Source organism: Leptinotarsa decemlineata, unplaced genomic scaffold, assembly GCF_025532065.1.
Source record: "Leptinotarsa decemlineata unplaced genomic scaffold, Ldec_3_MD MMD2_tig00000133_RagTag_RagTag, whole genome shotgun sequence".
NCBI lineage: Eukaryota > Metazoa > Arthropoda > Insecta > Coleoptera > Chrysomelidae > Leptinotarsa > Leptinotarsa decemlineata.
The window spans coordinates 7,542,984-7,556,130 of NW_027412542.1; the positions used below are offsets into that span (position 1 = coordinate 7,542,984).

A 13,147-nucleotide genomic window follows, 5' to 3' on the forward strand; every position below is an offset into this window, starting at 1 on the left:
TATAAATATAATTTATTCTACATATTGAATATGACTAGAACATGATTGGATTGGAAGTATAAATGCTGCCACAACCCGTATATAGCAACCAGAGTATATATTTTCAAATAAAGCAAAATATTTACAACAATTTTGAATAGGCTTCAGTATGTATACTTCAAAAGAATGAGCGATGAAGATAGGATGACCATCGTCTGTGTGATTGTACAATTATTTGTGAATGATGAGATTTAGGGAAGAGTAGACACTGCCCCAACCACGCAGTGCCCTGTGTACACCAACCAACAGTATGTGTACTCCTAGGAAAGGAATAGGAATGAGGAATAGAAATTAGGATTATTCTATAAGGATAGGGGATGGTGGTGGACTATCCTCGATGGGGATTGGTGGGTCAGGAGGAATATCTTCATCGTCCGAATCAGAATCATCCGTCTCCCTAGGAAATAGGTCCCACATCACTGATGGCGCGTCATAGTCCACCTCGTCGTCATCCCACAGGCCATCATACAGGTCAGCGTCAGAATCAGTATCCACGTTGGGATCCAGGAACTCGTTTTCGGAGACGTCCGCATCATCGGTGCTGGTAACTTGCATCACCTGCAGTCTGGTATCGTGCCATGCTCCGGGCTGCTCGTAGTGATGATGCCCTGTGGTGGAATGTACCTCACCTTCTTCGACGGTCCAGTTGTCAGGTGACCTTCTGGGCTCCAAAAATGCGTGTGGCTCGGTGGTGGAATCCGCTTGTTGATAAGTAACTGCCATGTTGAAGATAGCTTAGCAACTGAATGTTCCATCGGAGACTCTCTACTTTTATACTTTCGAGAGGGAGTGGGAAGGAGTGGGGGAGGAGTGGGGATGATGTGGAATGAAGCGTTCATAAGATATTTTTTCCGGGATGAAAAGAAGAGAGGGAAGTGGACACTGCCCCAACCACGCAGTGCCCTGTGTACACCAACCAACTCACGTGTACTCCATGAAAAAAAAAGGATCTAGGGAAAGGAAATAGATGGAGGTTATGTCCCAACAACGTCAACTTTCTTCCTGATCCGCTCCCTGAGAGCCTTAACACGCTCGGCCATTTCGTCGACCTCCATGCGGTACCGATTTGTTGAATCTGCCTCAACACGGTACTCCTCATCGACCCCATTGATGCTGATTTCCACCTCAGCAATTTCAGCCAATAAACGCCGTTTCTGTTCGACTAGCTGCGCCTGTCGAACTTCAAATCGTCGTTTACGTGATGCAATTTCCGCCAATTTTGCATCGCTGCCCTGGATCGTCACCAGCTTCACCTTCCTCTCTTGGCATATTCTGTCAAGCTCAAGCACGTCCTCGACTAAGCTAGAGGTTCTCTGCGATGACGGTAACTCCAGGTGGCGGCCAGAGGGTTGGGCAGAAGTTACCTGCTGAACACTTGGCGTCGGTGGCGGAGGTGCTATGGGGCCGGCTGGTGGCTGATGAGATGGCTCGGTCGTGGCCTCCGAAGATGCCGTGATGGCTGGCTCAATGTCGCCCGCAGCAGTTAACATCTGCGGAGCCGTCGGTGACTGCTTTCTCGTCTTGGTCGCCTTAGACGTCGAGATGGTAGTATCTGACGTGGAAGGGGCCCGCCAGAGGGTCGAGGTCATAGGCGGCCGTCGATAGGGGTTGGACTCGTCCCACATCTTCATGTACTTCTGCAGCTCCGTCTGCTTTGGCTTCACCGACGACGCCACCTGTTTTGGCTTAGCGGAGGGCCTCCTCTTCTTAACGGGTTCGGGAGCAGCAAAGTCCTCATCACTACCGCTCGGAGCCGCTCTCTTACAGACAATCTTCGACCCCTTCTTCGCAACTTTGGCGGTGCTCTTCGTTTCAGAAGAAGGGGTGGTCGAAGGAACATCCTCCATCCAGCTGCTTCCGGGTCTTGGATCCGCCGTTACCAACACAACTTCTTCTGGAAGGGGGCTAAGTGGAGGTCCAAGTTGGAATTCAGTCAAGAAGTCCACTATATCCTGTGGTAGCTCCGATTGCTGCACCACCACGTCCTGCAGGATGTTGACCTTACCCTCCACGGATTTATCAGCGTCAATGATTGAAGACATACTGCACACTAGAAATTCACAAAATATTAGAATAAAGCATAATAATCAACATTACTTATATACTCACAGTTTTTATTCGAAGAAGATGAACACAGCTAGAGACCCAACTAAATTCGGTAGATATTCGAAGGCTAGAAGAAGCAGTTCGAATGATGAGTGCTCCTGAGCAGTCCCGCTTTTGTTACCTAAGCCACTCCTCCTCAACCCCCCTCCACTTACCACCTCCACTTTATCTAATACGGGGACTAAATGATGAGTCTGGCAACACTGTTATATTATATTCTCGCAGATTATGTGGATAGCTTGATATTATATATTCCAATATTATGAAAAATAGTTTATACCTCTTCAATACTTTGTGTTGGAATTGTAATGAAACAAGATGTATCACTGATATATTTTATTTCATAATCTATATCATAATGGATATTTACAATGGGAATAATATATATTATAATTTCAGAGCTTCGTAGGTATAGATTTACCACATTGAACTAACTAATCATCTGATTGTTCCTCCAATAATCTTATGAGTTGATCCAATTTTTCATCAGAATCCGCCTCATGATTAGGCACAGTTTTGAGGGCGTCGATAAGGAATTTGAAATTTACCTCAGGGCTGGTTTGGTAGAACTCAATATCCTTATGCCCCCACGGTAATGTTTTTGTGGTATTGGGGATGATGAATCGCTTATCATCCTTGTATGATAGCGCAACTTTATTACACATTAGAGTATACACATCGTGTAACTCACTTCGAAAAGTGCTCATCTTACGCAATATGGTACCACCTGATTCGACTATTTTCCTATAATCGTCAAGTGACATTTGATTTTTTATGACCGACTTTTTTATCCCTTTTGCCTTCTTCAATTCATCACTAACGGACTTGACATGATATGCTTTTGCGCCGGTACCATAAAAACTGATAATTGGATCATTAGGAAATTCGTCTTTCATATTTCCCAATATTGGTTCAGTTATAGGCATAGCAAACTGATTTTCAACTTTGTAGTTGGATGTATCGAATTTCTCTACATTGTCCCTCATGAAATCATAAAAGTTCTCCGTGAAAATTTTAAGAATGAGAGAGTCGGTATCGGTGTAGAGGAGAGAAGCATTTGACCCATAATGTTTTTTTATGAATTTATAAAAAAACTCATACATAACTGTTTTAGATAAATCAAGAATACTGAATCCAAGATATAGCGGTTTATTGTAATTTATTTTCACTTTACCCATATGAATGGCGACAAAGTCCTCTGAGAAAATTGAAAGCGTTTTAAAATTTGGCCGAGCGATGAGAGCATTTGCACCAGTTGCACGCTTTATAGACTCCCAATGAGTCACAAGCCGAATGTCATTTCTATTATCAACGTTTTCCATTGTTTTTCCAAAGACAGCATTTGTTCTTGTCTTGAAAATATTTTTATGATAAACATTTGTAGCTTGATTTCTCATTAGGGTATTAAGGTCTACATATTTCTTCAACCATGGTGATTGATTGAATGAGAGAACTCTGTGAGTCCTCATCACTATCAGTCCATTTTCAATTGCCTGCCTCAAAGCCCTATAATGAACAATGTATTTTCTCTTATCATTCAGATTAGGTATTAATTTGGGTATTTTTGAATTTGAACCGGGTGGAATTACGCTCTCTACAAGGAATGGCAGATCCGAATGTGCATCGTGAAGTTCTTCAGGGTAATGGACATCTACTTCCAGAACATAACCCTTAGGACCATCGTCTGGAACACCCATGATATCTAGTTGAAGAATTTCTTGTTCGGATAGCCATGTAAACCCATCTGTCGGTAATGGTTGGGACATACTGTGACCATAGAGGTTCGTAGCGTCCAAATAAGTGATGAATGATGATGCTTCATTTTCATCATAATCGGGTAGAAAACGATTATTAGCAACATGCTTTCTTTCAGAACACTGACTAATACCCCCACGAATACCCTTTTGGAAAAAAGTTATCATGTCAATATCCGTAAGCAATTCCAGCTCTACACCGGTGTATTTGAGCATGGCATCCCAAGAATGGCCAGGAGAAGTAAAATAGTGGGCTGGATCTAATTTATATTTATCCAGACATATATTACGGAAATTTTCGAAAATATCACATAAAATCAATACATCTGATTTCAAATACAAATCTGAATAGTCTCCTAACGTTTCACACTCGAACAAGGACCATACACGTTTTGCCCTCTCATAATCATCCTCAGATATGTGTTTCTCGTTCAATTGATCATAAAAATCGGATTTTGATGGTAGCTCAGTACAATCTAACGTGGTCAAATTTTTAACAAAACTGTAGGGAAAAACTCCTTTCTGTCTCATCAAAAGAAATTTTTCATTTTCCGGAAAACACTTTCGTGTTTCATAACATTGCTCATCTGACAAGCTCTCCCCTAACTGCTGCAGTGATGACGCCATGAATCTAAAGCTGTCGATAAATCTCAGCTTTAGGAATTGTTTTTTCAATTTACCAAATTTATCTATTGTGGTACCCATCAATAGATGCTTAGTGAAAGAAATGTAATTTTCCTTTGTTTGACCGATAACCTCCACCTTGTTCTTATTAGTGCATAACTCTTTTATGAACAAGTGGCAGTCATAGCCGCTCAAGTTATGGAAAATTATTGGAACGAAATTCGGTAACTTGTAATTCAAATTACATCGAGAATGTGCAGCTCCATATCTTTTCTTTCCCGTCAAGTGACAATGATCTCTCACTTTGACGTCACCCAATTCGAAGGGTTTCTCACAAATACCGCAACTATCAGCAGTTAAAAATTCATTCTCCTCTGATGCTGTTAATGGCTTCATTGGCACGATACGATTCAAATATGTATAGTAGATGGCCCTCAGGTCAGACTCCAGCCTGGCTACAAATACTTTGGCAGCGTCCTCCCCACGATAAAGAACAAATTTGGAGGCTGAATCATCGAAAGAACAACGAATTCGGTATGAGAATGAGTATGGCTCGTGAATAAATGATTTATTTGTGAAGGAACGTATTGGATCCGGTTCATTTGTATGTATAGGCTTCAGAATTGATTCAAAATCAGCGTATACCACGAAGGGGACTTTCAACTGCCTTTCAAAATTTTCAAATTTTAATATATTTTCCGGTATGGCCCTACCACATTTATCAATTTTGATTTGCGTTGTGGGAATGGTGGTACAAATAAAATTGCAATCATTCAACTGATGTCGTAATAATTTGCGTTCGTCTGAAAAATACATCAAACAACCATCACAAAAATACATTCTATGCCCGTGGGATGAAATTTGTGATGAAACTAACCTTGATAGATCCTTTATCCAGCAATAGTGGCTATTACTAGATTCATCGGTGATGTTCAATAAATTTACATGGCGACCGAGTTTCCGCCGTGCGTAATAAAGAGGACCCACAATTTCATATTTCGGTTTGTTGTTTTCAAAAGTTGTTTCTAACCCATAAACATTGACTGAACAATCATTCATATTCTCAAATTGTGGAATATCACGTAATTTCATGGGAAAATCTATACCTTCAACATTAAGTACATCTCTGAAGTCTGGATATGAGCCTACTTCAGAAGTTCTAGTTTGCGCTGGTCGCAGAGCTGATGTCACCGCCCAAGCGAAGCAAAAATGGTCTTCATTTCTCACATTAACTACTGCCCTCTTCAAAGCGATGAATTCTGGAAGCTTGATGTAGGAGGATCCACTGAGAGGACTATATTTGTTGATGTTTACTTCGATAAAAACAACTTTCTCCAGAGTCCAACCTATAAACACATTATTCGTTTAATGACTGAAATCTTTCATATTTATGTAGATAATATACCTGAGTCGCGTTCTTGAAATTCCACAGCTTTTGCAGACAACGTGTCGACGAATGTCCTATAAACCTCTTCAAGGTTGTTTGATTGATCAACAATTTGGTTTTGGCTGTTGAAAGACTTCACCTCTAATATTTCCTGCGTCTGAAGTATGTACCTCCCAAACAACTCCATGTTCACTTTCAAGGTGTTATGAACTTGCACCATTCGATCAATCAAAGTCACAACTTTATGCCTCACTTCATTAAAGAAAGATTGATAGTCTGAATGTGGATTCTTACTTTCGACCCTGTAGCTAACAATCCTATATTTAAATGCGCTGTTGATGATTTTCACACCATCCTCAAATTCCGTACAGGAATTTGTTCTATGCTCCAATGTTTTGAGGTGTGAATTCATCCTATTCACAGGTACCATTCTATTGCAATAGTTGCACAATTCCTGAACTGCACTTGGTTGGGCAGAATCCACTCTGGGCCGTTTTGCTGGAGGACCTGCATCATTATCCGGCCTGCAGGACTGCATTTGATGACGACGCATGTTATCTTTACGGCTGAAACTTTTACCACACCTATCACAGTGAAACATATTTGTAGATATATTCAATACGCGCGATATCAAACTAACTCCTGTGAATGAGTAGCACCTCTTTTATATGTTCATTCAAAAAGTGGGGGAGGGAAGGAGAATACACGAGCGCCCTCAAATTTACATCAGCAAAGACACATGATATTGTAGAAGGTCACTCAAAGTCAAACTGAAAACGCACTCCAAAAGTCTCTTCGTCCATGCGGCTGAAGGTCGTTCAAAGTCGAATATTCTAAATAACAACGTGGATCAATTAAGGTCGTTCAAGGTCAAACTTGAAACATTACCTCAAAGTCACCTTGCTTTTGTCGCGTGATGTGTGTCAGGGTCGTTCAAAGGCACTGCCTCAAAGTCACCTTGCCTGCCTTGTGTAACGTTGATCAAGGTCGTTCAAGGGCAAACTCAAAACAATCGTTCAAAGTCACCTTGGTTGCGTTAAATCGTGTAGGTGCAAAACTGGCTCGAATTCATTGGAAGTCAAAGTCACCTTGTCGAAAATATGGGAAAAGAATGAAGGTCATTCAAGGTTAAACCCAAAACAGCACCTCAAAGTCACCTTGTCTGCGTTGCCGTATGACGCATGTCAAGGTCGTTCAAGGTCAAACTCATAACACCTCCTCAAAGTCACCTTCGCAACTTCGTGTGACGTAGAGGTCATTTCAAGGTTGAAAGTGGTGGGGGGAGGTTCTGAAATCGGCTTAAACTAACTACTCGTTCATATAACGTTATGTTCGGTTGTTTGCACGAGAACGGCACATATAAGGATAGGGATCTATCTTTGATGAACTGAAATTGAGTTTTCTGATTATCTTCAATTCTTACTCAAACGTTACGCTTATGACTCGGTCTTGTACCATTGCTGAAATCTATAGCAAATTAAAACGGGCCCTGAATACAAAGCCTTTATGCTCTGGTTTTGGCTTTGCAAGAGATATATATGGCGTCTTATTCAAAGCTTAGCCTTAGTATTAACCATTTATTTTCTGAGAAACAAGAAATTAACTTAGAGATAATAATGAAGATGATCACAAAACATACAAAGTAAATAAATCTTCCAGGCGGAATACGGAGCTATTTTCAGCGCGGGTTTGTCGGACGTATTTCGAACAGTACATCGCATTAAAATCTAAAATTAAGGGCACAAATATTGATAATAATCTATTCAAGCAATATATATTTTTGACTCGCCTTCATTTCCAGTTATAGCAAAAGTTATCAACAACTTTCAACTTTTCTCTAGGTTCATCCAGGATGTTCTAAATTGATTATTATATAACGTTTATTAGAAACATTTTTTTTAAATTTGAGTAGAAACATGGACAGATTGAAAGCTGCAGAGAGAAAGACAGAAATCAATTATTCTATAATGTAGATAACAAATACAGTGCGGACGTAAATAGCCTCCCTCTCAACTTTCGAAAGGGACAATGTATCAGATTCGGATAAAATTTGTACGAAAAAGAATCATTTTAGTACTTCTTTAATAAAAATGTCAATAGTGTGATGTCACTTGTCGCCGAGAGAAGGCTATCAACTTTTTTTGAATACTATGGGGGTGTTGTGATTAGTGATTTGGAAATATTTCAAGAGTAAACATAACACAATTTTCAGTAATTCGGTCTCTGAGTTCCCGTATTGTTCCAGGTTGCGTGACATAAACTTTCCATTAGATATACTTTCAAAGTGAAAAAAATTGAAAGGAGTCAAATCCGGTAAACGAGCAGGCCATTCCAGCAGACCGCGTCCACCACATGCCTAGATATGTCTGCTCCAACCAATCCCTTATAAGCCTAAACAAATGTGGGAGCGCACAATCTTCTTGGAAAACAACTAGATTTTCAATTAATCTTGATTGTTGCCCACAATTTCTTGAATCCGTGGGTTAATGAGGTTTTGCAGAACTTTCAAATACTTTGACTCAATTCTATTTTGAATATGATTTCTTTCTCATATTCTGGAATGTTCCTGGAATAATGGTAACACAATTTTCAGTAATTCGGTCTCTGAGTTCCCGTATTCTTCCAAGTTGCGTAACAACTTTCGATTAGATATAATTCCAAAGTGGAAAAAATCGAGAGGAATCAAATCCCGTAAACGAGCAGGCCATTCCAGTGGACTGCGCTCACCAATCCACATGCCTGGATATGTCTGCTTCAACCAATCACTTATAAGTCTAAACAAATGTGGGAGTACACCATCTTTTTGGAAAACAACTAGATTTTGAATCAATCTTGATTGTTGCCCACAATTTATTGAATCCGTGAACAATTTTCTTTCTCCAATTCATAGACCAAAAACTCTGCAACCGGCTATCCAAATTCAAATCATTGAAGGTCGTTAAATAGAGAACTGCAATATGTTTGGAGCGAACGGTCACAAGGCCCCCTTTATATAAAAAAAAACTTGTTAAGTGTTCTCTCTGCAGCTAGTGATGTCACACCAGAAACTTTTATATCAAGAAAATATTAAAAGTCATTCCTTCTCATAAAATTTTGACCACGCTATATGTTTGTCGGTCTGAATTGATGATGAACTTCACCAATTTTCTTAACATATTTCGAGTGGTTTCTCATCTTCGCAACTTCTTGTGACCATTTCCCTCATAATTTCCAACCCCTCTAATATCAAAACTTGAAATGAAATATAGATCCACCAAATATCAGGCGACGGAAGAAGACCACCGTGTAGCAGCACTCAACTTGAAATAATTCAAATGGACGAACCAGGAAAAGTAACAAGAAACGAAAATATGTGTTTTGCAACGCGCATGTAGTCCCGTGGTGTAATTTATCTAACGAGGCTGCAGAGTATTTTTATATGAAGCGTGCGTGCGAGTGTTTTTACGCAATGTTTCAAACCCACACGTACTTCTCGAACGTCTTCAATCTATCTTTCTCCCCGGAATTCAACGAGTATTGATCTGATAGTACGGAGAAGTATTTTCAATTACAAAGAAAGCTTTTTTGTGTCGGGTTTCGAATCACGCTCGATATCGATCGGCGGGGGGGAGCCGATAATGGATACTTAGAAGTTTTGGATACAATGTATCCGATGAAGTTATGCCGAGTGGAATGAGGAGATTGGTTTTTTGATTGAACATCACACTAAGAAAATACCCAAAAGAATAAAAGGCATGCTTCAAAAGTCGCAAAAGTATCAATTAAATCCGACTGGAAATCGAAACGAAGAAATTTTTTACAAAACTCCATTCTACAACGATGACTGAATTGAAAATTTCTGCAACTCTATGAAATTGATTAATACAGTTCATTGTATCTTTTCCACTATAAAAAGTTTTACAAAAACCGCGACACGTGTTTCACTATACAATAGCTTTCTCAAGCGTAATCAACGATTGAGTTCTCAAGCGTTATCAACGCTTGAGTTCTCAAGCGTTATTAACCTTGCAGTACCCGTTCACGGTCTATGTGACCGGCACTGAAGAAAATTCAGTGAAGCATATTTTATGCTTGCGTGAAATCATCATCTGTTTCAGTACCTTCCTAAATCTATCTAAAAAGTCTAGTACGTAGTTTGAAGTTGATTCTTGTACATTTTTGTATGTTTTCTACATTTTCGGTTTCATAGACCGAAGCGGGTATCTCTGTATCTGTAGTGTAGGGAGGGTGATTGTAAGCTCACAGCACTTAGGCCACATGTGACCCATTGTGAATCCTCCCAAGGAGTTGTCCTCCTAGGTCATCGTCCATCCTGTCCTTTCCAGGAAGGTTAACAGGCCACTGGGAGACATCTCCTATATATCACCAGGTGTAGGCCAAGACTCGCCGAACATACATTTTCTTATTGACGATAACTCCGGGCACTCGCATAGGACATGCCTGCCAGTCTCATCTTCCTATTCACACATCCTGTGTAGAGGTGTGCCTCCTAGCTCCATAATATGGAGGTGTTTCCTCAGTTGGCAGTGGCCAGTCAGAAATCCTACTGTTGAGCGTAGATTTTTCCTGGTCATCGCCAGATATTTCTTCACCAGGAGATACTGGCAAGATTGCATCCTTTGATTCCATTCCATCTCTTTAAGGATTGAGCATGGGTGTAATATTTTGCTAGTTCCGCAATTGTCGAAGCCATCAGGCCGTAGCTGCCTGAAATTCTTAGTCCATAGTCGCTTTCTTGGCTAAAGAGTCGGCAATGCGATTACCTTTACTCCTGTCATGCCCTTTAATCCACCTCAGGATAATGTTATTATCTACCAAGGCTTTGGCTAAAACTTGGTGACACTCCAGTACTAGCCATGATGTTACACGTTGTCTATTCAAGGCTAATAGGGCTTGTCTGCTGTCAGTGCAGATTGTTATGTTTTTGCCAGAAATTCCTTTCCTGGTTATTTTTTTGAAGCGAATGAGATACCAGCCAGTTCTGTTTGAACCATGCTGGTATTTTTTTCCATTCCCCACTTAATCCTTAGGCTTAATAATCTGGAGTACATCCACATCCTGAGATCCTGAACCTTCTTTGATTTTTGAGCTGTCTATATATATATATATATATATATATATATATATATATATATATATATGCGTATTTCATTTGTAACCGAAGCGGGTATTAAAGCCACTTTTATTTATATTTTGCAAAGGAACAATTTTTGACAAAAGTTATTTTTTTTTTAATTATTCAGACTTGTGTTTTATTGAAACATTTTACAGTAATGGGTGACTATGAGAGGGAGCAGGAACGCCTGGAAAAGATAATGCAAGAAGTTATGATGGAGGAGAATAATGACAGCGTTATTTATGATGACAATCAATTGTCTGATGAGGAAGACTTAGTGGAAACGAGAGAAATGGATACCGATACTGAACAGGAAATTTCCGTCAGTGTTGATGGTAAAGACGAAAGTGATGATGGTGTAGAAGAAATTCAATGTATTGAAAATACTAATTTGTATTATGCAGGAAGAGATAAGGTAACAAAGTGGAGAAAACACGTACCACCAAATACTGCACGAACCGGGTCTGGAAATAAAGTTACTCGTCTACCAATTCCAAGGTTACCTACAAGATCACTCAAAAAACCATTAGAAATTTGGAAATATTTTGTAAATGAGCAAATATTGGATTTGATAGTAGATAATACAAAATCTTTTATTACTACAGGGTCACTCAATTATTCAAAAGAAAGTCGAGAAAGTGATGCTAGGCCAACCAATAAATTATAAATTCAAGTTTAATTGGGATTGAATTTCACTAGTTCGGACTTCCATTGTCTAATATGTAAAATGGTTTGAAATCCCCGAAACAACTGAAAAAGAAGAATTAAAAATAAATAGATGAAAATAACAATTATATTAAGCAAAAATAACCTGAAATGAAATAACCCGAGGTTTCTTGTGGGTTCGGGTCTGGTTGAGATATGTTGACGACACTTTCATAATATGGAACCATGGGAAGACAGCAGGAGCCTCGCAAGGAAGAAATGCCGTCATACCCAGTGCTTGCACTTCCCTACATCAGCGGATTATCGGAGAGGATAAGAAGAATTGGTTCCAAGTACAACATCAGAACCTACTTCAGATCTGGTAACACTATCCGTAGCACCCTCACGAAAACCAAGCCACCAAACGCGGACTGCGATTCCAAGAATTGCATTTACCGAATACCCTGTGAGTGCGGAAAGTCCCATATTGGTGAAAGTAAGAGGCCATTGAATGTTCGCATTGCCGAGCACAAGAAACACACCCAGCGAGGAGAAACCAGCAAATCAGGAATAGCAGACCATGTTTGGACCCAACAACACAACAAAAGATTGTGCCCAACCTGAGATCATACACAGAGAGGAACATTGGTTTAGGATGAAATTCAAGGAAGCAGCATACAAGTTGTCCAACAACATATGTAGCCAAGCTAGCGTAGAGATACGCAACATATGGAAACCCATCAAACGAAAAACGGCCAACTCCCGCCAAACGGTGATCTCCCACTGAACCAGCGAAGCGGAAAAATGGAAAGTGGGGATAAGTGAAAGTACTCGAACGACCCATAAATAGTCATCTCTCGGAGGAATCAGTCCAGTCATCACCCGAAGACGATTATAGATACGAGCAATCCAAATGTCGTGAACTAACGTGGCTTGGAATCTCTTAACTTTTTTATTTATATTTATTTGTATTTCTACCTTTCTTGTTCATTCCTTTTAATTTTACTTGTATTTCATTTCATTATTATTTCATTTCAGGTTATTTTTGCCTAATATAATTGTTATTTTCAGCTATTTATTTTTAATTCTTCTTTTTCAGTTGTTTCGGGGATTTCAAATCATTTCACATATTAGACAATGGAAGTCCGAACTATTGAAATTCATCATGAAACATTGTCAATCACTTTCAAACAAATTTAATTGGGATTGTTGTACTATGCAGGTATTCTCAAAACTAACCATTTGAACACCAAAGATTTATGGCGGACAGAAGGATCTGGAGTTGAAATTTTCAAATTATCCATGTCCTTGAATAGATTTCGATTTTTTCTCAGCTACATCAGATTTGACGACAAACGGACAAGAGGTGATAGAGAAAAGATGAATATACTTGCTCCAGGAAGAGATTTGTTTGTTGAAAACTGTAAAAATAGATTTTTAGTCATTAAGCGATCGTCACAATAGATGAAAAGCTAG

The 13,147-nt window shown here is 39.6% G+C and overlaps 3 protein-coding genes across 7 annotated transcripts in view; 1 reads left to right on the forward strand and 2 right to left on the reverse strand.

Moving 5' to 3' along the window:
- The window catches only part of Ca-beta (Calcium channel protein beta subunit), a 483,978-nt gene that overhangs the window by 306,732 nt on the left and 164,099 nt on the right, over window positions 1-13,147 (forward strand). The window lies entirely within an intron of this gene.
- On the reverse strand, window positions 238-2,281 carry LOC141481283 (uncharacterized). Its single transcript, XM_074172642.1, has 2 exons — window positions 2,149-2,281; window positions 238-2,089 (listed from the first exon to the last, which is right to left on the reverse strand). The coding sequence occupies exon 2, from the start codon at window positions 2,079-2,081 to the stop codon at window positions 1,014-1,016; it is 1,068 nt and encodes a 355-aa protein (XP_074028743.1). The 5' UTR covers window positions 2,082-2,089; window positions 2,149-2,281; the 3' UTR covers window positions 238-1,013.
- Window positions 2,580-7,202, reverse strand: LOC141481282 (uncharacterized). Its single transcript, XM_074172641.1, has 2 exons — window positions 5,929-7,202; window positions 2,580-5,869 (listed from the first exon to the last, which is right to left on the reverse strand). The coding sequence occupies exons 1-2, from the start codon at window positions 6,509-6,511 to the stop codon at window positions 2,580-2,582; spliced, it is 3,873 nt and encodes a 1,290-aa protein (XP_074028742.1). The 5' UTR covers window positions 6,512-7,202.